We start from the raw sequence: 26,689 nt of genomic DNA, 5'->3' as shown, positions 1-26,689 counted from the left end.
TCATCGATGGACAAAATAGCTGATAAATATCTTTTGTCATTAATTTCCATCACTAATTTCTATTGTGCCTTGTGAGCACAATGTATTTACACCACATCATGTTATAAGGGTGAATGAATGATGATGTCTCATTAGACAATATTTTACTGGTCTTCGAGTTGTACACAGCATTTCGTTTGTAAAGGTAACAGTTTTGTGTGTATTCATTTTCCTGTAGATAATTCCCAATTTTTTTCAGTACTATCATCGTTTCCGTCACTTCCAGGAAATAAACTAAACCTGCCTTATTAAAATCTAACATACAATTATACTGCTTTGCATACAGCGTGAAAAAAAAAACAAACCACAAAACTTTGTTTTCTGCGTGCTCTCTTCCTCAGAGGATTACTCAGGGGAAGTTGACAAATCAATAATATTTAATTGCCATTAAAGAGCAGACAAGATGAATTTATTATATATCTATAATGAAATCAGTACAAAAATCTTTAAAAAATATTTTCTACATTGGTAATAGCACATTATGATACTCAAAAGTTTTAGCACTTAATTGCTGTACAAGATTAGAAAAGAGATAATAAAAAATGAAGATTTTAAAGTGGAATTAGATTTAAGTTGCCAGTTGTTCTTGATTCTTCTGCATGCAAAATGGCTGTATTCCTGTAAAACATACGGCATTTTCTTTTACATAAGTATTCAAACATAGTGATTGGCTGATACTTGCATTTACACTATATAAAAGATAATTCTTTAGTACACTGACTGATGCCACGTGATGCAAAGTCATTTTCATTTGTTGCTAGATAAATGTGTACCTTTGGTATGTTTCATTTTTCATGATTTTGTTAATTTTTCAGACTCTTCCAGAAGTGTCCAAGATATATATTTACTTAAATAACTTCACTGTTGCAACGATGTTATAGTAAGGTTTCTTAATACAGAATGAAGCAAGTATATATGTAAAATTTCAACAAACTATGCTATTGGTATACCAAAACATGATTAACTAGTAATAGTGAACATGTTCAGCAGAGTATTTCTTGTTAAATTGTCCAGTATTTTCATTAATAGTCCAGTTATATATTTGAGCCAAAACTGTAGTGAACATTTCTTGTAAAGAACAGTGTACCGCTGTGAAAGAATTAATGGGGAGATGATGCGGGGGGGGGGAGGGGAAAAAGGAAGAAATATGTTGAAACCACAGACCTCTAAAGAATTATATGAAATTTTTGAATTCAGAATATCCTGAATTAATTACAAACAACAACAGCAAAAATCTGGAGAAAGCATCAAGAGAATAGGTTGGTAGCACTAAAAAGCTACCAAATCAAAAGTCAGAATTCTTTACCTCTTCACTTCCATCTGTGGTTGAGGGAAGAGTAGCAAAAATATTAGGAGACAGCATAAGATTACCTCTGTGACAAGTGACTCCATCACTGACTTTGAGTCTTGGCATACTGGGCAGGGCTCAGAGAGTGCTTGTGTATGGGACAAGTGACTGAACAAATTTAACTGAGGAGTTCAAACTGAGGGACACACGCTAGTTGAGGAAGTACTTGAAGAGTAGTACTGTGGTACTCTGTGATAGAAGGTTGTGATGACGTATATTTGCTATCTAGTTCATGCTATTTGTTCATTTTGACAGTCTTGTTTATATATGTTGTAAGCTGCTCTGTTTATGTCTGAAATTAATACACATCTGGTGAAACTGCTACAATCACTCTTTGGAAGTTTAAAGCTGCTACAAAGAAAAATAATGACTACTACGGCATATATTACTTGGGAGGTAAACCAAACTGTGCCTTGTTCCCTAATTTAATAATTGCATGTACTCATGAATGTTAGCTGCTTGTACATGGACAAGTTCATATACACAAATGGTGCTGGAAAGCAGCTCTCTGCACGCAAATGCAATTTGAAAAAAAAAGAAAAAAAAAAAAGTATTAGCATTAGTGTCCCAGTATCCAAGAGGAGATTTCACCTCAAGAAAATTGTATTTTCTTCCAGGTGTGGTGGTTTACCCTGCTGGGCAGCTAAACTCCACCACAACCTAAAACTGATCAATAAGATTAAAAAAACAAACAAACAAACAAAACAGTTTGTCATTATTTTCAGTGTTAGTGTTTCCTGGATTGTATTTTAGTAGCTTTTTTGAATTTTACATTTTTCTGTGCTAGGATGGGAGTGTGTTCCTGTGTGCACAGCTAACAGTTAGTGGGATTGCCCATGGAAACTGGCATACAGATAATACTTTGTTTGCACTTGGGTGATAAGTTATGTATCTAATTTATGGTATTTTATTTTTTTTTTCAGAAATGTAGTGCCGCAAACAGATGTGGCTTAGTGTATTACAGTGGAACTCTAATGTTTTGTTTAATTCAGACAGTGTGAAGACACTGTTTTCTGTAACAGTCTCCTGCTTTCCATCCATTTCACCTGCAGACTTAGCTCTCTTATTATTTCTTCATTGTGAGATCCAGTACTTTAGAATGGGAAATTAATATGATTAATTTTACAAAGATATTAATGTTTTTCTTGATATTTTTTTTATGAAGAATTTTGTTAGTAGACACTAGCAGGTCCAAAAGAAACACACAGATCTTTACTTTTCTGTTAATATAGCTGTCAAACTACTTTTGAAATTGTATAGGTAGTAGAGTATTTGCTTTTAAGCACAAAGGTCACTGGGTCAGATGGGGTGCATCAACTGGGGATGGTATTTGAATATAGGAGCTGCTGAGTCAATATTTTGGATGTAATCTCAGGGCTTTCATTCCTTTGAGTGGTTCTTCTGAAGTTGTCTGTATGCCATTTAGAGACCTTTATGGTAATTTGATATTTTGTATTTAATATCCTAGTAAAATACATGCATAAAGTTCATGTTATCTGAAGAAACAGATATTACTAAAGCCTGCAAGATATAATATTCTGTATACTTTTTCAGACTTTTTTTTTTTTAATTAGGATACGTCTGCTCGTACAAAAAGGTTAATTTCTCTTGCAAAGTGTATGCAGATGAGGAAGGAGCAGTCTGATGTCAATCTAAATTCATGAACTGTATCTACATAAAAAGTTCATCATTTTATTTTCCTGCTCTAGAGAGGAAACAGATAGAAATGACAGGTCATATTGAAATGAAGTCTGAGTTTCACACATGCCTAACAGTGTTAAATCATTTTGTTTTCTCCATAGGATTTTAAGACAGTGCTGTCTTTCCCCCAGTACCCAGGGGAGTTTCTGCACCCTGTGGTATATGCATGTACTGCAGTTATGTTGTTGTGCCTGTTTGCTTCCATTATCACCTACATTGTCCATCACAGGTAAGAATCCAGTTTTAAAGGACTTGTGTTAGAATGATCGGAGTCATGCTGAGATATTGCAATTTTTCTAACCCTCACTGAGAAGATGAATGTTGTGAATTGCTGCTGGATGGTAACATTGTCAACATGATTTAGACCAGAGAAGACCAAAATAAAAAGTTACATCAACCTTTACCAAACTGTATCTTTCCTGAGATGTATTTCTGAATGGTTTGTATAGTTCTTAAAACTTCTAACTTGACAATTTAATATAAAACCACAGGCACTATCAAAGTGTTGTCTGGCAAATTCTGTTGAATAGGCAAAACAGCACCTAGGACAGCTACACTTCTGGTATTCGTTTGGCTGAAAGATTTGGTAACTGTGATTGGGTAAAAGAAACTTTCTTCAACTTTTAAGTCTTCTTGGTTTTAGAAAACTTGTGTTTTCCTTTATATAAAAGATTTATATAAATGTCATTTTAACTGCATACTTCTGTTAAAGACCATTAGCAATTTAGAAGAGTAGGAATGTATTGTACTGTAGAAGCTGCTAAATATTAATTAAGTGAACTTAATGCAATGACTTCTGATCTTCAGCTTCCATTTAATTCTTTAGAGATGTCTTGTTAAACTTCTGCATATCTAAAGTTATGCAATAAGCCTTTTGCTTTTCTCACTCTTCTTTAGATGCTTGATTTGATGGAGGAACCTTTAAATGAGTAGACTCTTTTTACGTCCTCTGTTATTGACTTCAGTGCTGTATAAATCAGACTGTGTTCTATAAGCATATTGCTGTGTAGGTATTCAAGAATCAGTGAATTTAATTCTATCGTGTTAAGCATTTTTCCAAAGTATAGTTTGCATAGTGGGTATGCTTTCTTTTTTTTTTTTTTTCATTTTTAAATGTTATTTTTCAACAGTACAATCCGAATAAGCAGAAAAGGATGGCACATGCTTCTCAACTTTTGTTTTCATACTGCTCTTACCTTTGCTGTTTTTGCTGGTGGAATCAATCGCATTAAATACCCAATTATATGTCAAGCTGTAAGTATATGCCTTAGTAATTCTTATTAGATAATTAAAATTTGAAATTGTATCTTTTAACATAATATTGTTAGTTCTTTTTCTTTTCTCACTTTGTCTGTGGATTTTAAGTTCTTTAGAATAAGTCCTTTCTAATCTTAATGATTGTATGAGAAGTCATTATTATGCCATTTATCTGAGGATGGCCCTGGCATCACTGGGTGACCCCTAAGTGTCTGCTTGGGTAGACTAACATTTATAGCATGATTATGTCTTTTAATTACAGCTCACAGTAAGGAGACGAAGCACAGTACACTTAAGATTTATGGACTATTTCATATCTTTCATAGCTCCGTTCTTTCCAGGGGTATAGTGTAAAGAGATGCACAGAGTAGGCATGGCTTGAGCTACTGTAAGCATAGGGGCCGTTTGGTTTGTTAAACTAAACAAGTTATTTCTTGGCTTGGGACAATGTCCACACTTTGAATTAAAACAAAAACAACAAAACAAAACAAAAACCAACCAAACAAACAAAAAAACACAAAAAAAACCTTTGTAATATTTCTATTATTAGAAAAAATCATAGCATTACTCATCTAAGCACTCATGCTAATTCTCAGCAAGCATTCTGAAAACAGTAGCATGTAATTAATTGACCTTCTATATTTGTGTGTAAAAAATCATCTTACAATTTTTACCTATTTCAAGTGAACACTTACTGAGATGTAAAGTTCAAACTGAATAGTTACATAAACAACAAGCTACATATCTTAATTGGAATAATTCCTGTCTAAGAAAAACAAGAAAAGAATATAACTAGGAAACTTTTCAGTATAAATTGTTGTGTTATACATTTATGAAATTATAAAGCAATGAATGGTTGTATCACTATTATTGCTAGATGCAAATATAGACAATATACCCATACTTGTTGCAGAGTAATCGTCAGGCTTTTGTGAAATCGTAAATATGATTTATTTTAAAAGCTGGTAGAATATTTTGAATCTTCGTAACAGGTGAATGAAGAATTTTAAGGCTATTCTTCGTGAAATAATATTTTGTACTTGTGTTGTCCTGTCACTTTAAAATTTTAGAAGGTTTTAGATAAATTTGCTTCAGAATGCTTGTCTGAGTTATTACTACAATACTTACTGCATAAGAAGGTAACCTGTTTATATGGGGAAGTTAGAGGAAAATGAGATACAAAAGACTAAAGGAAGGAAGTGTATTGACTCCAACTTCTGTGCACTATGAAACATACCTACTAAAATTAATTTTTAAAAATAGATTATATGTTCCCATGATAGGCAGCGTACAACTTATAATAACTATTTAAATGTGATGTTTTTAATGTTTACATTAATTTAGTATAAACCCAAGAATTTCTGCAGCAAAACTTGCATAACTAGTTTAAGAGTTATTACTCTAGTTTTCAGTGAGATGCTTTGGAAGCTTTTTGTGTATACTTGTGCACGACCATCAGTAAACAGCACCGGTAGATCTGTAAGCACTTATAATGTTCTGCTTGCAAAGTCTACATACGTACATCACATCATTTTTCATTTAACTGACACAGCTGTCCATGAAATTAGTCTGATATAAATATCTCACAATATCTAGTGAATTGTGTTGTAATTAGTCCGGGAGTTCTATCAAATTGAAATATCATTTACCATTGTCTTTATCCACAGTTTGCAAGTGAGGGTAGAAGATGAGTTTGTAGGGCAGCCATGGCCATGTAATTACATGATCACAAATGACCATCTGTTGTTACAATCATTGTCTGGTTATTTACTTTGCAGATTGCATGGTAACAATGCAGTGTTAGCAGTAATAATGAAAAATTGATTGAGATAAATGAGTTATTAATAATATGTTGAGTAATACATAAACTACAGGAGTATCTTCATAAAATGCATTATCAGTGACAGTTGTATAGTGCTATGGTACAGGGGCAGCCCTGAGCTGCTGAGAAACATGCATACTTAGGGAAACTGAATGGATCCACTCACATATGCTTTCTAATCAATTTCATTAAGTTATTTATTGACCTGACATCATGCCACTTAGACATTATCAGAAGTTAAGATACAGCAAAGATACAGGACACACAAGGCACACACCATTCTCTGGTTCCTGGTAGAAATTGATAGAATAAGGTAGGGCTGACTGATGCAACAGTCCAAAAAATCTAAGACAAGACTCCTGTAGCTGGCAACACAGGCTGAACAAATCTTTACTACCAGAACATTGTACCCCACCACAGACCTTTTCTTGCCTACTGACATTGACTGTCTTCAAACTTCTGTGAGTTCCAGTGCCTGTTTCATCCTGTGGTAACCCTGAGAGGATTACTCTGTGGTTTATCCTTCAGGGTGCCAAAGCTAAGAGAGATCAGATTTGCTGATGGTTTCCTGAGAAACTCACATACTTAAATGTTTCCCATAGTTTGCCTAAGCAGGGGTGGGATGCACAGTGCTTCTTTTCTTCTGCCCGTTGAATATAGCAATTTTTTGAATCACTCAGACCAATGAAAGGTACATTTGCACAGCTGCTATGAGTTCATGTGTCAGGTCTGAGTTTGTGTCTCTTTTTTTCACTTCTGGAAAAAAGCTGGTATTGGAGTTTAAGAATATATTTATAAAAACATTATTGTTTCAAACAGCACTAAAATATTAGTTATACCATGCATGTGACTTCATCAGTGTTGCTCTAGTACAGGTATCTTTCCATCTGTTCAAATTCAAAACACAGCTTCTCCCTGCAGTAATGTAATTTGCACTTTCGGTTTCCTGAGTGCATGAGGGAATCTTCCAAGTGCAAGCATTTTCTGACATAACAGCTGAAATGTGGTGCCAAAGCCACTGAACCTCTACCTTTCTTATTGTAATTATTACTAAAATTTTCACAAAAATTTCACTGCCACATTCTTACCCAAGTGAAGTAGTAGACTGAGTTATTTTTTTCTTTCATAATTAACCAAAAAGGGTGGTTTTAAAATTACTTCAGTTGGATCACCTTCTCCCTCTGTATGATGTGGCCCAGGCTAATTTTAAGCAGCAGGAATTAATACTATAGAAATGGACCAATTTTCTCTGATAGATAGCTGGAAGAACCTTCATATCTCCTTGAAGGCAAAGTAATTGAACTAAAAAATGTGTTTTCAGAGATAGTAAGATATTTATTTTTATCTGGAATCTAAAAATCTAAAAACTTACTTTTAAACCTGCATACCAATTTCAGAGAGGATTTTGTATAGACAGTCTCACTTGCATATTTGCTACGCAGTCTTTACTTGTGATTTATAAAGAAAACTGATGTTAGAATGCTGGTCTGGAAGAGCTGATTGCTTCTTCACAGATTTCCTGTGTGAATTAGGTTATATCTACAGACTGAGATTACCCACAAATCCGACTCTGAGTGTCACTGAATGCTGGCTGTTCATGTAGAATCCAGAGCTTTGAGTTTATGCCAAAATCATTCATTTGCAAGGCAAAGATTGTGTTAGGAACAGCATAATGAGATGATTCAGAGACACTACACTAGACAGAAAGGTGCTTGAGCTAACCGGTGGAGAATGCAGTCAATCCCTTCTATCTCCCATGCTTAGGCCCTCAGATTACTATCCTTGAAAGGGCAGGGAAGAAGGCTTATTCCTTTCCTGTAAGGAATGAGATGGAAGGAGACACAACTGTAGCTGGATCACTCCCCATGGTGTGGGAGGCATTGGTTCTGTACCCTCAGTCTGAAAGAGTTCAGTCTCATACCCCCTATTTTCCTGTAAAGCATCATAGCCCTGAGGCTATGGCCACAAGGGGCTGAAATGCTTAGTCCCACTACACGTGTTGAAGCACGAAGAATAAGTAGGCTTAGGGGCACAAGACTCAGGGGATAGAAAGATTATTATAAGGGATGGAAATTTTTATTTTTTAATCCTAGTAGACTAGGTAGCATGATCACTTAGTGACCTACTGATTTAACAAGTTAAGAGCCACAGCTTCAGTGGGAGCTCTGGACACATGGATAAAAAATATTATAGAAAGAGGAGAAAAGAGTATTTATTTCTGAGTATGTCATTTAGGGCACCTCAAGAGATATAGAAGTATACTCTATTTACAGGCTTTTGAGAGGTCTTTAATGCTGCACTGCTTAGCTCTCCTGAAAGAGGAACAGAGCTAATCATATGTGCAAGCAAGAGTATCAGTGGCTAGAAACTTTGCTTGCAGCAACCAGTGCCACTTAAAGAGTTTCCATGCTGTGGAGTTAGATGTGCATGATGAAGATTGTACTTCCTGGTCCCTTCCTGGTGAGACCCACCTCATTTTTGGGTCTCAACTTCCTGCTATAAATTTTCTAACCGTGAAGTGAGCAGGGGTTTGTTCTAAGGCTAAATGCTTTAAGATCATGACATATATCCAGTGGTGTTAGAAACCACAAGGAAATTTCCAAATCCCTCCATTTCACTGAAAAGATTTTATTTTCTTTCTGTGAAGGATTAATAGTTTAATCAGAATGTTAGTGCATATCCATATCTTCTCTTAAATAGAACTGGCTGAGACAGCCTTATTTATCTGAAATATTTTCAAAAAATGGAAAAAAAAAACTAAGGGGAAAAAATTATGTGCAGGTTAGAGCTGCTTAAGGCAGTGTTGTTTTTTTGTTGTTGTTGTTTTTGTTTTTGTTTTTTGGGGGGCCAGGATGTTTTGCATAAATGTGTGTGCTGGTCATTACTATGGCAATTGCATTGTGTGGAACTTCTAACCTCTGGGGTACTGAAATTTATTGAAGGAGCACATAAAGACAGCATCTTCTTACTGCAGAGAACTGCAAACTTTTATTCAGTAGGCTGGTGCTTATCCCCAGTTCTAGGAACACAGTCCAGGGAAATGAGAAAATTTTCCCCATAATAACTGCTGTTATTAAGCAGCTTTAGGTGCAATGCTGGCTTCAATGCATATGTCCTCATAGTTCTTTCTGTATCATTTGGCTTGTCAGTGGAAAGCCTTGTTACGAATAAGCATCATACTTTTAACATATTCAGTCATAACCCCTGTTCTGTAAGCAAAACATAGCCCTTCCCACACAATTTTAGTGAAACGTACATTGTGGTGAAGGTAAGCTCCGTTTATAGCAAAGGTAGGATCATAGAATCATGAGATGGAATGGACCCACACGTCCAACTCCTGGCTCCATGCAGGACCACCCAAAAAATGAAACCATGTTGAGAAGCATTGTCTAAATGCTTCTCAAACTCCTGCAGGTTCGGTGCTGTGACCACTTCCCTGGGTAGCCTGTGCCAGTGCTTGACCAATCTCTCAGTGAAGAACCTTTCCCTAACACCCAGCCTGACCCTCCCCTGTCCCAGCTCCATGCCGTTCCTTCGGGTTCTGCTGCTGTCCCCAGAGAGCAGAACTCAGCACCTGCCCCTCTACTGCTGTCGTGAGGAAGCTGCAGGCTGCCATGAAGCCTCCCCTGCTGCCCTCGTGAAGAAGCTGCAGGATGCCGGGAGGCCTCCCCTCAGCCTGCTCTGCTCTGGGCTGAACAAACCAAGTGCCCTCAGCCGCTCCTCATATGTCTCGCCCTCTAGACCATTCACCATATTTGTTGTCCTCTTTGGATGCGAATAGTTTTATGTCCTTATATTGTGGCACCCAAAACCAAACACAATGCTCAAGGTGACGCCACACCAGAGCAGAGCAGGACAATCACTTCCCTCAGCTGGCTAGCAATGCTGTGCTTGATCCACCTGATCCACAATATGGCTGGCCCTTTTAGCTGCCAGGGCACACTCCTGACTCTCATTCAATTTTCATTGACTAGAACCTCCACGTCCCTTTTACAGTTTTTAAGTTTTAAGTGAACATTTTGATATTTAATTTGTATCAATTTGTTGGCCTCTTAAGCTTTACAGAGGCACAAATCCGGTAACAAGTTATACACAGATAAACTCATACCCTGGATCTTTAGTGCAATAAACCTAAGTTTTATGTTTGCTAACGGATCTAAGTGAGAATTTACTGAACAGAAATAACTTTGTCCTGTTCCTTTTCTGTTAAGTCTTGTTTTGGATGTCATGAACTCTTACCTCATATTCATAGCATAGGGCTCAGATGTCTACCTAGCTTAAGACAGCTAGAAAGAGGTGGTCCCACTGAGGGGGACAAGAGAGCATAAAGCCACAACCTGTAAGTGCAACACTGTGGGAAATGCATCTCCATGTCATGAGTGCTGTCGGTGTGGAAGTAGGGGGAAGGAAGAGTCAGAGGGCAGAGCCCACCACTTTGAAACTGAATTACTGAATTTTCAAGATGAAGTGTGACAAGCATTCCTTTTCTAATGATTATTAGTTAATGAGTAAGAACAAAAATTCTAGTCCAGAAAAAAATATCTCCACAAGGAGAAAAGAGTACTCTTTCCTTTGGATTTTAGTATAAAAGCTCGGTCATGCTTCCAAATTCCACATTTTTTTTAAGTGTCCTGTGTGTTTTATCTCCATATTGTCACTATTGTCCTTCATATCCATCAGTCATCAGGAGGTCCTGTAACATCAGGATATATCCTCTTTTGCCTTAAGCAAGAAATGCAAATGGAGAACTTTATTTTGAGAGAAAAAGAGACATACTGCTGAAAAGATATTACAGAAGCTGATCACATTTTTGTCTATTTTCTGTGTTTGCTTGAGTTGTCCATTAGAAAGAACTAAGTTGCTGAAAGATAGGTATAGTGTGGAGAAAGGTGGTGTGACTAAGGTGTGGCATAGCAGTATTCTCCATTCAGTTCAGTTGTCTCCTGAAAAGTTCAATAAAATTGTTTGATTGTGCTATTTTAGGAATTTGATTCTCTCATGAGGCTCACATTTTCTGAATATACGGCTATACACACTGTCTGAATTTCACATGTTGGTGCCTGCTCACACAGAATTCATCCTTGCTGTTCATCTTATCAAGCCTTTGGCATACTTGTATAGAATAATTACAGAATTTATAATAACAGTGCTGTGCTGAAATGAGGAAGAGGTGATGAACCAAGTCTCTAGTTTTTTTTCTAGTTTCTTTCTTCTGGTTTCTGCCACCTTCTTTTCACTTTCTCCTCCCCCTTTTCTCATTCCTGTCTTACTCCTTTACTCCCCCCAGTTCATAGTCATATTCACTGTGTCCCTACAGAAATGCTGCAAGCTGCACATGAACTAAGTCCAGACAGCACTAGCCACTGAACTGGCAATGTCTGCCAGCTGATGGTACAAAGTTGTCTCATTCTCTTATTTCCGCTTCTTTTACCTCAAGCGACAACAGCTATGAAGGCTTTATGCTCTCTTGTCTAATGTGTCAGACAAGTCCCAGAGAAAATTACAAAGGGTATTCTGTTGATGATATTTGCTGCAGTGTTCAAGTTTTGTGATATGTTACTAAATATAAACAAAAATCATGGATTTTTTTTTCCTTTATCCATCAATTATTCTAAGTTGAGCAAAAATGAACACTGGTTCAAATAAATCATTGTAATAGATTTGTGTTAGCTTTATTTATCCAATTCTCTGTATTCCTTAAACATTTATGTGGTCTCCAATTATACCAATATTTTACTTGTCACTGCAAAATGTAACCTCATTTTATATAATCAGATGGAGACTTAGCTGATGTAATAAAGCATTGTAGATTGGATAAAATTCCAATTACTGTTTCCATAGTAATGAATAATAATTACTAATATAACAAAGATGTTAGTATTTTAAAGGTGTTTGTATTTTATTTTACTTTCAATGATAACACACCAGTTTCTTGGAGACATCATGATAATAACAGTATTGAGAGTTTGCATTTCCTTTTGAGGGATGACACCAAGATCTCTCATTTAGTTTTAAAAATTGTCTGGCCAAGTTTATAAGTTCCTCAAAATATGCCTGAAAGTAATCTGCTTTTTAGGCAACTATCACTGATCCCAGACAAATAATTAGTCATTACAAGAAGTCAACCTTGGCTGTACACAGCTGAGACAGAACTACAACAGGATATCACAATATATATTGATGAAAAAATTAAAGAAAATATTATAATAGCAAACAAAAATGCTGTCATTATTTTTTAAATTGCATTGTCACAATAAGCTAACAAAGTTTGCAAAACAAACCAAATTTTGCATCACTTTAAATCCAGGTATAAAAAATTGTAATTAATCAGGTTCTATACAAATGTCTTTACTGTTTTGATTTCATAACATACCATCTGGTTTTACAGATATATATCTATGATAGATTAAATAACAGTTTCTGTCTGCTTTTTTTAAAGAGTTTTCCTTCTCTGGTTAGAAATAATTATTAACTTGCTTAACTGTCCACTCTTGTTTTAGGTTGGCATAGTACTGCATTATTCTACTCTATCTACTATGCTATGGATTGGAGTAACTGCAAGGAATATTTATAAGCAAGTCACAAAGAAACCTCAGTCATGCCAAAACAGTGACCAACCTTCTTATCCAAAGCAACCACTACTCAGGTATGGAATATAACATATAATATTTTTCTAAGTAGTCCTTAAGCATGTAAATTTTAAACACTTTTATTTCTGTATACTTTATTTTTATAGACTATAAATAGAATCCATAAAGAACTGAGTCATTTAGAGTGCATAAAAATCTGAATATTTATCGTGTGCTAATAGTTAACTATACTCAGGAGATATGCAGAACTGGTATCGCCTATGTTCACATAACTCTGTCTCAACAGGAACAATTCAAGTGTTCTTGTTCAGTTTCCTATGGATGGGGGAAAAAAAAAGGCTTGCTTCTGGGTTAAGGCATTATTTAATCATCAAAACTACTCTATAATGACGTTCTCTTTACCCTTATCCTTTCTGTTATAAATCTTGCTCACACTTGTATTGATTGCCTAGTAACCTGATAGCAACCTTCCTCATTCCACACCAGAGATCTAATGCTATTACTGGAGAGACTGAAAGTCTGGACTCCCTGTCAGCCTTCTAGATAGAACAGACTAAGATGTCTCTGACAGTGTAGCAATTGTAACACAGCATCTTGAATGTAAGACTAACTGCTCCCATCATGCAGCAAGAATGTTAACTGGGTACCTAGCTTCAAGCCAAAATTGAACAGGAAAAAAAAAAATACCACAAACTAGGGTACCAAGGGTGTGAGAAGAGGGATTTGCATTTTTTGACTTCAGCTATCAAAAAGTTAGGTGCTGGCAAAAGTTATATATAGTGTCCCTGTATAGATTTTAGAGGGAGAATAAGAGGAACTTCCAGAGAGCAATTCCTTGCAACTGTCTTGTATGTTTGTGTGAGGACAGGATGAATTATCGTACGGAAGTATCTCTCTTTCCCCTCAGATCATGGAAAAAACGGACAATTTAGTCTAAAGACATCGTTTTTATATACTGACAAACAAGAAGTATTCGTTCTGCTCTTTATGGCTTTGCTGAAAAATCCAGATTAGTGTATTCTTTTAAACACAGTCTAGCTATTTTATTTTGAACACAAAATGTTTATTAAGTAGTCCGTATAATGGCTGTGTGAAGTTGTCACAACTTGTTAAAAGGCTATTGGAATATGAATAAGCTTTGCTGTTCAGACTCTACTGAGTGAAATCTGTATTAATACAATTAGTTCCCTGATTTTTAAATATATTCTTTCTGGGAGAAGGAATTATATAAAGTTCACATAATTTTTTTATAGTCAAGAGAAGAGCCATATTGAATATTAGATATGTTAGGTACAAGCTAAAGGAAATACTTTCATGGAGAGTGCCTGACTTTGCTAATCCATGATTTACTATACTATTCTTCACAGATGAGAACTTCACTCTTCCAGCTAGTAGCTCATGGTAAAATGAATAATTGCCAATTTTCAAATGCTGCCATGTGGCTATTAAGGTAGAAAATTGTTTCAGGTTGCATATATACAGCATAGTGTATGTTCTTCAAATTCAGATCTTGTTCAAGCTGGAAAACAACAGGCATTCAAGTTCCAGAAAATATTACTCTAATTAGAATCCTTGTATCAGTCATGTTGAGGTTCTCAGCCAGTGAAAATAAATAATAGATATTTTTAGTTTAGTAACAGAAATGATAAACCTACTTTTAGCTGTAAAAGAACATGGATATAATCGTTTAATAGCTAAGTAAAATGATTCCAGAGTTATTTTCACACTCTGGGCACCATATGTCCTAGAGACACAGCCACTGGAATGTATAATATGATTTCATAATGGTTAGTACTAGCTTCAAAGTAATGAGGATCAATTTCATTTCATGTAGAAAATGGGCATAGTATATGGAAAATTTAAAATTGCTTTAAGCAAGAAAATGCCAAACTAAATAATTAGTAATTATTGTTCTTTTAGACCTGCAATGATCATTTTTTATGGCCATTTCAACTTTACTGGTTTTAATAAAATTAAAATCAGAATTATTCTGTATCGTAATATTTCCATAAAATCCATTTAAGATACTTACATTTCAGTGTAGTCATTTATAAGAAATGTTTTAACCAGACTGTTCTTGTATCTATAAGCTGATGCCAGCTTTATACCTATTGTGTCTCGGGTACATAAGAGATAACATCACAGTTTGTCTGGGTATGGGGTGTGTGTGTTAATTTCTGTCTCCATTGTCACCAGTAGATAGCTAAGCAATATTAAGTTTATTCAAATGAAGAATTAGTTAGGCTCTTTTGAGTATCAGGACCATCACTGCTAGAAAGAATATAATGCAGTCTGCAAGTAACTTTAAAGGAAGAGGTGGTTTGTCAGTAATCTGTGTCTATAGAACTAGTTTGGCTTGTATTCAGTTTTTGTTGAACATTAAAAAAAAAGATGTTCAGCAGGTTTTTTTGAACACATATGAATATGTTTGGCAGAACTGCGCACTTTGCTGTTCTCCTTCAGTCTTTCCTGGTAATGAATGTATATGATAGACGGGGTTTCCAGTTCACGTATGAATGTTTTTCTATTCTTTGTGTATGCACTTGCTATATGTAACATAAGGATATTTTTTTGTGAGTCAGTAAATGGAAACTACTGCCAAAAATCAACACACAAATCTGTGATATGGAATTTACCAAGAAATCGTAAAAATGCTCACACCACATTTTTTTCAAGGAGCTTGATCCACTCTAAAATGTAGCTGAAATACTGAAAATAAATACCAAAATATCTAAAGGGGACCTCACCTTTTAGTAGAAAACAATTTGCTTGTAACAATTGATTCTGTTTCCCTGCCATGCTATTTGGATATTCGTTTACTGAAGTATGATGAATGATGTAAACTTGATCTTTTCCAGCTAGCTTTTCTTGAGCTGTGATCAGATGTATCCTGTTATGTAAAATACTGGTTCCCTATTAGTTTTCTCTGTTTCAAGATCCAGTAATTAAACTGGAAGTCCTTTTACTGAAACTTGTTATCCACGACAATATAATTTTGAATATTGCCTCTTTTTATACATTAATCTTATAATATATGATATATCATATATGTTACACATTATACATTATATATCATCTCATGTATAATATATAAGAATATATATTACACATTACTTATAGAGATAAAACTGTCAGGGCATACCACTTTGACTGAAAACAACTGTAACAATTCTGACATTTTTCACTGAATCTGTCTGGACGCTAATGAGATGGATCAAATTAATGCATCATTGAATTTTGTGTATTTAAATACTGAACCCTGGCACTTCAGCAGATAATGAAATCACTTCTTATAAAATATACTCTTTAGTATTCTTAATAGAAATAAGTAATTCTGTCTGTTCATCCTCTGTGGACGTTTGTGAAACCTGGCGTTGTTTTGGCTTCTGAGTAATCTGAAGTCATATTTTGCTAGCAAAGCCAAAGGGGCATGCAAGATTCAGCTTTATGTATACCTGTGGTGTGCAAAACGTCTTGTCAACCCAAGCTGAGGTACAGGTAGCATTATTTTTTATACCTGATACATGCATTCATTTTTCATGTGATGTCTTAAGCGCATACAGCTTAGAACTACAGACCAGGTAGAAAATGTTTCTTTAAGGTATTCTATTAAAATCATTACTTTCCAGAAAGAGAACAAAATTAGACTACTATCATTGTAAATACTGAGCACAATTGCACTATAAACATTTAAAACAAAAATTTAATAAGCTGCAGATGGGCCAGATATTGGTGTTAAGGAGACAAATAATTAAGTTACCTTTAATTTCATATTTGTGTACAAATATGTCTCCTAATTTCCTCCATCTTCTTTTATTCAGTGAACATCCTGCAAGGTTACTAATACAGCAAAACTCAGATTATAGAGAATCCTATATCTGTCATGAAAAGAAAACCATCCAATATACATAAATAAGGCTACTGAATCAATTGTAAAATGGATAACAAGTTATGTTACTGTCTCTGCTGAACTTCATCTTGTTTATTGTGTAATGTATCTTGATACACTTTTTGAAAGGTTTTTACTATCGCTGTGGGGCATAGGGGGATAATATCTCTTTCAGTGCCTTAGAAAAATTGTATATCTACCATTAGTAACAATTTATGAATGGATTGTGTGTCCTTCCTTTTGTAGTCAGATTTGCTAGTCCTAGTACTATGGCTCCTAAAAAATAACATAAAGAATTTTTAGGAGATCATAACTCAAGCAATTTACATCAGTTTTCACGAGCACACTCGGAGCACCTACAGTCAGTATAAGTGGCTTCAATTTGATTTTCTTCATTGCTTTTAACTATAAATATTTTTTAAAGTAAAGAATCATTTTTTAGAATAATAAAAAAAAGCTGTTTGCATATTTCATATTTTTTGAAATGTCTTAATGGTATTATAGAAACTGTCCTTTAACTTGCACAAACAGTAGACCTAGAAATAGAAGGTGACAGCTGAAATGGTCAGCTGAATTCTCATATCTGCTAATGGATGCATATGTACATACACGTGTATGTTTCTGGTGTTCTCTATGAGCTTGTGTATGTACAATTACTGAGTGATGTTTTGGAAGAAGAAACAGGGGTCTTCCTTGTGGGTTATGTGTAGCAATGACAAACAGCCTACAACCTGATCACACGCATGTGCAAGCGTGATAATGCTCTATTTACATCCTCCTCCTCTCTCCTACAAATGTAGCAACAGCTCTTCACAGTCATTCCCTGGCTTGTTATCTCAGCTACCCAAGCGTTAATCAGTAGTATCTAGCTAAACCGTAGCTAAGTATATTTGTCTGTGACATTGATTTATGTTAAATTCTTTCACAGCAAAAAGGGGAAAATATAGTGAACTTTCACATCCAGAAAAATTCTCTCCTTTGATTTGTGTCAACAAATCCTATAATGAGCCTCTTGTCTCTGGGAGTGGGAAGGTTTTACAGGCTTTTGCATGGCACCACAATGGTTATGGCATCTGCTTAGTGTTTTGCTCATAACAACCCTGCTTGTCTCAGGATGAACACTTAGGTGCTTGGTCTGGATTCTGACAAGCTAGAAACCAACTCATGGGCCTAAATGGGTCTACTGCTATGTGCTGCTGCATGTGACTAACTGTAAATCCTGAGAGAACTTGGCTGGAAGTGGTGTGACTTTCATCACAATTTGATGATATGTCAATTTTTACTGAATAAGTTACCAATAGAGTAGGCTTTTTCCTGAACTTAAGTTGCATACTACAATACTAATTACGTCACTGAAAATTGGTGTGTGATGTTTTGGCACTGTAACAGAGGTACTAACAGCACTCCAGTAATGAAGACCAAAGACATATTTAGTCTTTAAAGAATGATTATATCCTTTACCAAATAAAACCCCTATAATAAAAAGAACTGATGATTTCTAATATTCCCAAGGTTACAAGTGTCTTCAACAGGTAATACTTGTTACTCTGAGGGTCTAGAAAATTTCCCTTATCAGTTATAACCAGTTGGCTATAATTTATTGCAGCATAATCGCATCAGTGTAACAAGGGATCAAAATTTGACCGTGATAACAAATTCTCTGATGAATGTCAATTTTGCCAAATATATCATGTCATCTTCTTGGCCATGTTCTTTTCTAGATCTTGAGTGTGAATCATAAGAAGCGACTTAATTTACATTCTGACAGACACAGACATTACTTGTACCCTTGACACCAATAGCTCTGAAATGCAGTTAAGTTCTAGTGCATTTTTTATTAGCACGGGCTCTCGTGAATTCATGTCTTCTGGTGTCAAATAATGATTGAGGGGGAGAGAGAGAGGTCAGATGAAAAGCATCCATTACAATCCATTGTGTTCTTCTATATGTTGTGCTCTTAAATATTTGTTCCTCTACTCTTCATCCATGGATGTTCATTTTTCCTTCCTACAGTGAACATACCAAACCTCCTCAACAAAGTTTAAACTTAAGCTTGATTATCCCAATGATTATGAGCCTTTTTCTTAACAACTCTCTGTAGTTTGTAAATGCTGAAACAAATGGGAAATGCCAGAGGGCAGAATTCTCGGAGGCCTTGAGATCTCTGTACTATTTGCTGTTAAAATAGCCTCAGTTCTGTCACTGGAGGGCATGTGAAATTGATGCCCCGCACACACACACACACACACACACCATGAATAGAGTTTTCACTGTTTGGGTGAATCGTTGTAAAGGAAGCTAGCAGTCACTAAAAAATCTGCTATGCCATGCTCATGGAAATTGGCTGTATCTTAAATATCTTATTGAATCTCTTGCTTAGAGGAAAGAATATTTTGTGGGCAGAGTCAGTCATCAGGAAGTTTGATGTCTCTGCTGTTATCATCAGTGCCTTTTATTTTAATTATTGTAAGTTAATACTAGAAAGTTGGTTTTTTCCAATGTATATTTTTAGATCACTCTCAAATTGTGCTGTAATTAGTTTGATTCATTCCTGAACAATGGAAGTTTTTGCAATCTTCATGAGTTTGGAAGGCTGCTTACAGCCTCAACACCACAAGTTCTTAAAAAGAACATAGTGTGGAACAACTATTTTCTTACATATTATTTGTAAATCTGTGGTCCTATGGTCCTGTGTTTCTTGTTTCAGTATTTATCATATTTTGAAGGACAGAGAAAGGTCATACTGCCGAAATACTTTTTTTTTTTTCATTTTTGCACTTGATTAAAATTGTATGTAAAAGAAGCCATACTTTCCTTCAAGCTATTGGTTTAATTTTATTCATCAAAATATTCCTTATATTCAAAGTCAAAATAATGTAGTGTATTAGTATATTGGATATTGAAATAATCTAAGGATAAGAGCCATTTCAGAGGTTTGGTTTGGTTTAATTATAATGCTAATCTTTTGAACAATGTTATTTTTCTGAAGACAATTTTAGTGACTGACATTAAAATGTGATACAGCTAGTGATAGAATGGTACAACCACAAATGCTGATCTGTAAAACTGTAGCGTGAGGAGAAAAAAAAAATCCAATGCTGGTACCCTAGCCAGAATGAACAGAAAGATTCTGCCACCTGAGGAATAAAACCTAGAAAGAGCAAAAAAGCAAAACCTAAGAATACAAAACAGGCTTTAGAAGTCTGTTCATCATGAATGAGGTGGAGAGGATTCCAGAACCTAAAGGTGCTTTGAAGCTGGTTTGATACATTAGGGACGTGTCAGTATTACATGTTCACTCTTGAAACGTTGATATATGGTCAAATAGAGTCATGGATTATAGCCAGAGCCATTTTATTGCTAGCCAGCAATGAAAATGAAATATCTGTATTGGAAAAGGGTATAAAATGGTGACAAGGGAAACATTTTCCTGAATTCTTCATGTTCAATTTCAGCCTGAAGCTAAATGCATTTCCGTCGAATGGGGAAAAATTATCTTAGGTCAGAGAAAATATTTAATTCAGTTTTGAACTAATTGTTTCATGCTAGTCCACTTTCACTAGAAGCAAAGTACTAAAATATGAAGTAGTTTCACAGTAGCAATATATTATTAGTAGTACCCTAAGAAAGCTGTTGTGCTTTGCATAGGACATGTAAATACCCGTTCAGACAGCATGGAATTGCCGGTAGAGGAGGCATTTTCCTGCCTTAGTCAAGTGAGAAGTGATTAGAACTTTTCTTCACCTTCAAGTTGACCGAATACACTAACTTTTCTTCTTCACCTTCAAGTTGACTGAACACGTCTTAAGTGAATGATGCTTGGAACAGAGGTTCCTCATTGATTGATAATCTTATTTCAAGAGTTTGTTACAGTCAAAGTGGAAAAAGGATTTTGTTACTGCCATAAGTAAGGTGCAGGTGAGATACACATGATGTTGATGCATTCCAGAGTATAAATTTAATAAAACCAAATCTTTATGAGATGTTGACGTAGAAGGCAAAATTTTATCCTCTTTGTTTAAAGAACAGTGTCTGAATTATTCCCCATAGATAAAAAGGAATAGTGGTTATTGCAAAAGAAAAATATATTAACTTATTACTTGTAAATGAACTATTAAATAACATTGCAAATCATATATCAAGATCAAGACCCCTTGACCTGGAAGTGTCCCTGGTTCTAGTTATTCATAAATGTACCCCACCCCCCAAAAAAAGGCATCTTAACAACATCATCAATGACCAATACCTGGTCATTTAATGAGGGAATGATGACCTAAAAATTAACAACATGAGTTATGGCATTTGCAAGCTTACAAAGAAGTGAGCTTCAGGGAGACCTGTAATAATTTATGTAATATTTTCAGGTTTGAAAGGCTGTAATTACAAAATACTGATCTTCAGAACTGTATTAGGTTGAATTTTCTGCTGCTTTTATCATGAGTTCACATCTAGGTGTTTCCTGAAAATTCAGAATTCTTGTCACACTATTCCTTGTCTCAACACTTTCTAGAATTCAAGCTAGTCATATACATAATTGTAGAGGATAAGTTAGAGGGTAGGGTAAGCTTGATAAAATGTTCCATACTTTGATATGCTGCTCCAGGCAAAATGTAAAACCCTGATTGGAAATTTTGCAAGTTCTAAAAATCCTTGAAGATAATATATTCAAACTCCAACGGGGGCTTTGTAGAAAATTTTATCAGATTTGGAAGAGCTAAATATTTTCTTATATAATTCTCTAATGTCTTGTAGATTAAACTTGATTATGCAAAAAATCTGTAAAGAGAAATGCATAAGATAATTTCAGTTGTGTCTATTGCTGTGGTATGGACAAAGAACTAAATATTCCCATCTACATGAAATAATATTCACAACAGTTACAGAAAACACTTTCTAACTTTTAATTGTGGATTATTTAAGTTACTGAAAATTTTAAAAGTGAATCATTTTTTTCATTTAAATAAAGTTGGAATCATCTAAGATACAAGTCCTTCTTATGAAAATTATGTTAGAAAGATGCAACTAAAAGTTTGCCACAGTTCACCTTTGCTTTAAGTAACTATACATACACATCCAGCTTAACTGTAATGAGAACAGTGATGTTGCAAGAAGAAAATAAGATGTGAAGAATTGTGATGTTCTACAGACTGATGAACTGCAATGTCACAGAAACATAAAACACTGCAGGCAACCAGCTAGTATATTATAGAATTGTTCAATATTCTATAGTAACTGCAGTACAGTACGAGCACTATGCATTTACATATGAGTGTGGTATAGGTCTTTTATGTTATTGAATTTGCCAATACATTGACATTATTCCATTAACTAATTTTGGCTTAAAGATATTATAAGATACCAAGAGCAACTGTTAAACAATAAATAGTATATGGGTTTTCTTAAAATAAATTAGGAATAGAAAACAAATATTTAAACAATGTTTTTAGCAATTATGGTTTTAAATGTATGACTTTAACATTTCAGATTTTTTTGTTTATTAAGGGTTGGAAAAGTTCATGGGAAGAAAAATATATTCCTTGGACAAATATGACTGGTGAAATCTACAGATACACAAATTAAATTTAGTATGCTGCAGCGTATTTAACTCTAACTACCATAAATTCAGCTTCAGACCTGACTCATTCTATGCATATGTCCTGCCAAATGCATTCGATAATCTCTGTTTGGTTTATGCATGTTTGGAAGGAGGGCTTAGAAGTCTCAGGAGGAAAAGTTGCATTAGAATAATTCACTTGTTTTTGAGTTTGGCTACCACAGTAAAATACACATATACATAGCTGATCACCTTGAGCTTTTGTGTCCTAAATAATTGAAACCCATTACTGGAAACACGGATGTTTCTTTTCTTTTTGTCTTGGTCTCAAAAACTCCAAATGAGAAGAAATTAATGAGAAAATCAGTTTTAAAGTAAAAATGTTTAAAGTTAGCATCCTCCTGGGGCAAAACGGAGTATTTTTAATTTGTTTTTCAAAATACTTTAAAGGTAGACTATTTTAGAACTTTGTGCAGGCTTCAGATCAATTTTAGTTGTCCTTCAACTGCTAGGGCTGTAAGGACTGAAATAATCTTCAAGAGCAAGGTGTATAAGTTGTAGGTAGAAGGGCAGCTCACTGTTCAAAGCTACATCTCATACATCAATGCCTCAGAGTTTTGCCATTTGCTTTTATCAGCACTTTTCCTTTTAGCATAAACAGGAAAATGAATCACAGAGGTTGAGGTTACTGCAGAGTGGGAAATGAAAGTTCTCCTATGTAACATATAGTTTTAGTATTCTGAATAAAGTGTGTACTAAAAAGTACACAGAGTGGATGGAGCCCTCATGGTAGGTTATATTCACTATTGATGAATAGGTTATGTTGACTGTAGGTGTTAAACAGGAACATTTTTTTTGGATTAATTCAAAATTACCTGCTGGGAGCTTCCTTATGGTAGTTCATATATCAGGGGAAAGGCAGGTCTTATGTGTAGAACAGGTCCTGTACATATGTAGTATTTCCTCTGTTGTTTTAACTGAACGTTTTAAACTGTGTATTTTTACATTTAAAAAAAATAAATTTCAAGTACAGCTGCAACACATTCAAAATAGGCATTCTGTTTCCTGCCTATTGATCTGATTTTTCAACGTCTGTCTTGCATTAGTTCAGTGTGCTATTATAAATTGCTGTGAGTATATGTTGTGTTTACAGAGGCAGTTGGACAATTGCCTGTGCAGAACAGCATGCATTGTAAATGAAACTCAGTGAAATAGTTGAAAGTACAGAAAATGGGAGATAAAGGCATTGAAGAGAGGCATCAAGAAAGGAAAATTTGACCTCCCTGTTAGTGAGACACATCTCCTGAGAGGTTCTACATTTGAAAGGGCAGGAAAGGAACAAGAGAATATCTGTGAGTATGATTAGAAAACTCACAATATTTCATGTTCTGCTTAGAGTTTGATTTCTGGAGTCATGTGATTTTGTTTGAACCCCTCAGCCTGGATTTGTAAAGCAAGTTTCTAACTCCTTATTTGCAATGACAGCTGTAAAATTGAAAGAAGGAATAAACGAACTGAAATTACTTAAAAATTGTGGACTCTCATGGCTATTTATGTGTCAATAACAACATTAGGAAGATGTTTAGAATATATTAATGACAAAATTCGCTGAAATTACTGAAGATAAGATAATAAATAATAAGCTTAATTTGCAGTAGGGGGTAAATAGTTTGATATTAGGAAAATATTTTAAACTACAAAAATAGTTGTTGATTAAAACACTTCACCTGGAAGGCTGTGGAAATACCGTCATTAGCAATTTGTTAACATAGATTGGATAAACCTAAGCCATTCATGATCAGTGTTTAATGTGACCCAGCCTCAGAAGTTTTAAGTGGACTAGATGACCTCTTGAGGTTCATTCCTGCCCTACAATTCGATTATTCTTAAAACAAGCATTTTTCTTAAGTGTTCTAATTTTTCAGACCTTTATTTACTGCTGAATTCCTACAGCCTTGTTGATCTCAAGAACCTCTAGTGTTTTATTATGCAAGCAAATTTTGACAGAAGAGACTTTGAAACTAATGTGTTCCAAATATGCCTTCAGTGCTTGGAAATGTTATGAGTCTAGTAGAAGCTGGCTGCTGATCCTCCAGGTATTTTTGTTCAGGTACCACATTACTGTATAAAACATAACAAAAAATTAGGCCAACTTCTGCTCTGAGACATCCACACCCACGAAGTGTTTTCAGTGAATCACAGGGATTTAAACACACATAACCACAGAAAAAAAATTTGTTCATAGATGAAAATTATTGCTTATTGCTAGTTAGAATTATGTAAATTTCCTGCAATTTTAAAGATACAGATTAAAATAGTTTAAATGTATAATATTCTGTATTTAACATATCTTAGCAGAGCAGAATGTCCAGATGAAACTTTATGCCTATATTAATTGAGTACTCACTCAATAAATAATAAAGGGCTAGTGACATTATTATTGGACCACACTTGGTCCTTAGGGAATCATTCAAGATTTTATCAGTTTATCTGAAAGTGAAAGCTAGCCTAGATTATTTGTGAAAGAAAATCTGACCTTCAGATAAACCTATTATTTATCTATTGATTATGAGAAATACCTCATTACTATTTTAGCTATTAATTAAGAGATAATAGAACTATGGTTACTGAAGATCACTAGCATTTGCCTTTCAATACTTATGAGCTGTGTCAATAAATTGGATATGTTAGTAATGTTGTGGAGATTTATCTTCAAATATTCTATATGATTTTGGTGGAAAATACATGAAATGTAAGAAGTTTCCTATTCTAAAATGCTTTGACTGGTAGCTATGCTTATTACAAGTGATCACTTCAGTAGAAATAGATTATTCATTAAGAACATAATCCACAAACTTATGCCTGTAAATCTCTAAGCAGATGACAAGTTCTTCAGATATATCTATTACTTTTTCCACCCCCTCTTTTTTTTTCTTTTTACTTTTGCAATCCTTGATTTTGTAACTTCAATATGGAGTGTCTTAATTTGTGGTATTTGCTATCTATATGAATGGTCAGTCATAGGATCTTGCTTTTCAAATAAACAAACAAGCAAAAAAAACCTATATATATATATATATATATATATATAAAAATATAGGCAGGGTTCATTTCACATAAATATTTATGTATACCATTTTGGAATTCGATTTCTGGGGTTATTGATGCCAGTAAAACTCATTCTCATGAGTCAAAGAAATGAGCAGAAATCATTGGCAAGGAATTACTACCCCTGTTATTTTCAGAATAGCCACCCCATGATGTCTATAATTCATACATAAGGCATTTTGGACTATTTAACATTGTGTCATACTCCTGTTATTTTCTCATATAACAAGGATATTAAAATTTTGTGCTTATGCAGATTCTTAGTCTTCCATTAGTAATATTGAAGAAGCAACCAGTAAGCTATACTCCCTCCTCATGCATTTGAGTGTTTTCCAATTAGAGAGAACATTTTACTTCTTTCTGATGTTCTGATATTGCCAAATCCTATAGCAATTATTATATCTAGCAAAACTAGGCAGCCTGTTGACCTAGAAAGTTGAGCAATGAGATGTTCATTGCTAATTAAATTTAGAGTTTTGTGATGCTAGCAGTGACTGCTGTTCACTGCTTTTCAGATCTCCATTCTCTGCATTGTTAATGCAGTAACATAACATTCTGGAAATGGCTTGTCATTTCTAGCTTTTAATTACTATTTCTCTATTATTATTTATTTATAAAGATAAATCTCCTCTTCCTCTGCTTGTCCTTTTCTTTCAAAGTTTCATGATCTCTTCTGGCTGAGTGTCCCAAGAAACCCTGTGAATTTTTTGAATCTTACCCTTTGACCTTTTAATATATGATGGAAAAGCTTTGTTTTTGCTCCTGGTTAAAATCTGGGATAGGAATCGCCAAAAATAGGTTACTGTGTATGTCAGATTTTAAACAGAAAAAAAGCAAACGTTTGTACAATCATCATATATGTAGTATTTACTATAGCTCAACTTAGACTAAAACCGACAACAGAAAAAAAATTCAACGTTAAAACTAAAAATTGGGATTGACACTTATGAACTCATGCCAACGTACCTTTGTTTCTTACTTTTCAATAGGGTGAATTAAGGACTAGATGTCAACCTGAATTTTTTCCATTAACTTTAAATCTCCATGCTTTTGTGGATTCAAGTCATTACTAGAACACAGCTTGTCTGTGATTTAATAGTGGTTAATCCATAATCATTCATTCATGTATAGCACTAAAAGAGAATGCTTTTTGCTGCTTCTAGTTTAACTGGTTGAATTATGTAATATGGAATAGGAAGGAGAAAGTGTTCCAGTAAGAAGTCAGAAGTCCAAAATCATGAGGGGAAGTTACTGCCATTATGCTTTAACTCTTCACTGCTATTTGTTATACCCAGTAACACCTACTTGGTAACATTTTAAGTTTGCTACTTGGATATCTGTCAAGGTAAATTGTAAGTTTTAGAAGTGGATCACTCTGTAA

The 26,689-nt window shown here is 34.7% G+C and overlaps 1 protein-coding gene across 5 annotated transcripts in view; it reads left to right on the top strand.

The window, feature by feature from the left end:
- Positions 1 to 26,689, top strand: part of LOC121073016 (adhesion G protein-coupled receptor A3-like) — a 279,022-nt gene that overhangs the window by 228,395 nt on the left and 23,938 nt on the right. For all 5 annotated transcript variants that reach the window (XM_040563482.1, XM_040563481.1, XM_040563483.1 and 2 more), the window contains 3 exons: positions 3,190 to 3,317; positions 4,219 to 4,342; positions 12,668 to 12,813. In XM_040563482.1, the coding sequence (XP_040419416.1) occupies positions 3,190 to 3,317; positions 4,219 to 4,342; positions 12,668 to 12,813 (398 nt within the window). The remainder of the gene's footprint in view (positions 1 to 3,189; positions 3,318 to 4,218; positions 4,343 to 12,667; positions 12,814 to 26,689) is intronic.

This window comes from Cygnus olor, chromosome 7 (assembly GCF_009769625.2).
Source record: "Cygnus olor isolate bCygOlo1 chromosome 7, bCygOlo1.pri.v2, whole genome shotgun sequence".
Taxonomy (NCBI): Eukaryota; Metazoa; Chordata; class Aves; order Anseriformes; family Anatidae; genus Cygnus; species Cygnus olor.
The sequence above is the reverse complement of the archived record's forward strand: the minus strand, read 5'-3'. Positions and strand labels throughout refer to the sequence as shown.